Source organism: Entamoeba nuttalli, assembly GCF_000257125.1.
Source record: "Entamoeba nuttalli P19 unplaced genomic scaffold asmbl_2621, whole genome shotgun sequence".
NCBI lineage: Eukaryota > Evosea > Mastigamoebida > Endamoebidae > Entamoeba > Entamoeba nuttalli.
Window position 1 is genome coordinate 1 of NW_008575471.1, and position 2,478 is coordinate 2,478.

General features: G+C 25.3%; 1 protein-coding gene across 1 annotated transcript; it reads right to left on the minus strand.

Annotated features, from left to right (window-relative positions):
• Nucleotides 1-4: 4 nt before the first annotated feature.
• ENU1_035080 (hypothetical protein) lies at nt 5-2,230 on the minus strand (the record flags this gene model as incomplete). Its single annotated transcript, XM_008857405.1, has 1 exon — nt 5-2,230. The coding sequence occupies one exon, from the start codon at nt 2,228-2,230 to the stop codon at nt 5-7; it is 2,226 nt and encodes a 741-aa protein (XP_008855627.1).
• Nucleotides 2,231-2,478: the final 248 nt, after the last annotated feature.

The window sequence follows — 2,478 nt, forward strand, 5'->3', positions numbered from 1 at the left end:
TCAATTACCAGCTTTTAGAACAGAAACCTAATGAAGTACAAAGTTGATTTCCAGAAGCAGGTAAGTCATGTGATAAGTCGATGAGTTGGATTTTCATGAAACTTTCTAAACAAAGTCTTTCATTAGGAGAGGATTGACAATAATTAAGGACGTTTTTAGTAAGAAGATGTTGAGAAGTACCTTTAGCGATTTTGTCAATGACGTAATTTCCAATATTTTCACAGATGGAACAAATTTGCTGAAGAGAGTTTGTGTCATTGACAATTGAGATTAAATATTTACCGTTTGGATTTCTTAATTCTTTGATGAGATTATTGAGAATGACATTTATGTGTTTATTTTGATGACGCCTAATTTTAATATCATTGGTAAGGGATTTAATGTTGTTGTCATAGAATTTACGGGATATTTGACAAACGATTGTGTCTCTCATTTTAAGAAGTTTTTTTATTCTGATTTGATCAATCTTTAGTTTTCGTTCAAAAAGACGATTCATTTCAAGTAAGTACTTTTCAATATTTATTGCTTTTTTAATGGCTTCTTCACCAACTAATTTTAATTTTTCTTCTTCTTTCTTAATCTTTTTGTAAATTTTATCTCTTCTCATATAAAATTTAGGACTTAATTTTCCTTTACATTTAGATACTCTTTTACTAAGATTTTGTGCACTTCGTTTATATTTAATTAAGACATTATTAATTACATCTTTTTTATGAATAATAACTTGTGCCTCATGAATCATTATTTTTTCAAATTCTTCAATTCTTTTTCTTATAATTTCTTCATTATATCTTTCAACTTTTTGTTTCATTGTTTTTTCAATAATATTTAATGGTTGTAAACTTTTATTAATGTCTCGCATTTTATTTGTTGCATTTCTAATTTCTTCTTTAGTACCACTATTTGTTTTTTTAATAATTTTATTAACTAATCTTTGAATTCTTTTCTTTTTATCTTTTATTATTTGGATTTTTCTTTGAAGTTCTTTTCTAATCCATTCGACATTTTCTTTTCTTTGTTGTTTAATTTCTTCAATTTCTTTTCTTCTTTCTTCATTTCTTTCTTCTTCTTGTTTAATTCTTTCGGAAATTTTTTTAATTCTTTCTTGATTTTCTTCTATTTCTTTAATTCTATCTTTTGTTATTCCTTTACATTTCTTTCTACTAATATCTTTATTCCTTCCTTTGATTATATCTTTCCTTCTATTTAATAAACTTATTCGTTTTTCTAAATTAAAATATTCAAATTCTAATTCTTCAATCCTTTCTTTTTGTTTGATACTTAATTCTTCTTTTGCTTCAATAACTTCTTTTGTTTTTTTCTTTCTTTTTCCTTCTTCTTTCTTAACTTCGGAAATCGCTTCTTCCATTCGTTTTTTTCTTATTATCTCTCGTTCTTTTTTCATATATTCACTTCTTCTTTCTAAATCAATAATATCCCTTTGTATTTGTTTGATTCGCATTTCTCTTACTCGACTCTCTTCTAATATTTTTCCTGTTTCTAATTCACTTAGTGTTTGATTTCTTTTTAATATTTCATATTCTTTTTTGGCTCTCTCTTCACTTATTTTCTTTTCTTTCTTAAGTTCTTTTCTAATACTATGAATCTTTTCCATTATATTACTAATCTCTTCTTCTTCTTGTTTTTCTATTTTATTTTTACTTTCTCTTATAATCTCTTTTTCCGTTTTAATCCCTTCTTTTATATTACTTTTCTTTTCTTTGATTCTTATTTTTTTCTTTTCAATTTCTTTATTAATATCTTCTCTTTCTTCTTGGTAATAGTCTTTAACTGCTTCTACTTCACTTTTACTAATTTTATTCTCAATTCTCTTCTTTTCATTTTCCAATTTACTAATATCACTCTCAATCATTATTATTTCTTGTTGACTTTTTTCTCTTTCTTCTTCTATTTCTTTCATTCTTTCTTCACTTCTTTCAATAACACTTTCTACAAATGATGGTTCTTTAATATTATTAACAAGTTCTTTACTTTTCTCTTCAAGTATTTCAATTTCTCTGCTATCTCGGAATATGGTGTCTTTCATATTATTTAATCTTTCTTGTTCTTCTCTATTGCTACATGTTCGATATTTTGAAACCTCACTTCTCATTTTCTCGCTTCGATCTTTTAATCCCTTTATTTCTTCTTCTATTCTGCAATATAAAACAGTTGAGATTTTTTTTCTTCTTATTTCTCTTAATAAATGTTCAATATGATACTTAGGCATTTTATTTCTTGTTGAGTTAATCAGTTCTCGATATTTGTACTCTCTTAAATTCAATTCATCCATAATTTTATTCCCAAGACTGCACGATTGATTTATTTCGCTTCTTTTCGTGTCTGTTGTGTTTGTGCTTATTTCATTGGCATAAATAATGACAACAAAACCAAATAAAATGAAAAGACTGCTTCTCATTGTTATAAAATAATATGATTCTTTTTTTTTTCTTCTTTTTTTTCTTTTTTTCTTTTTTT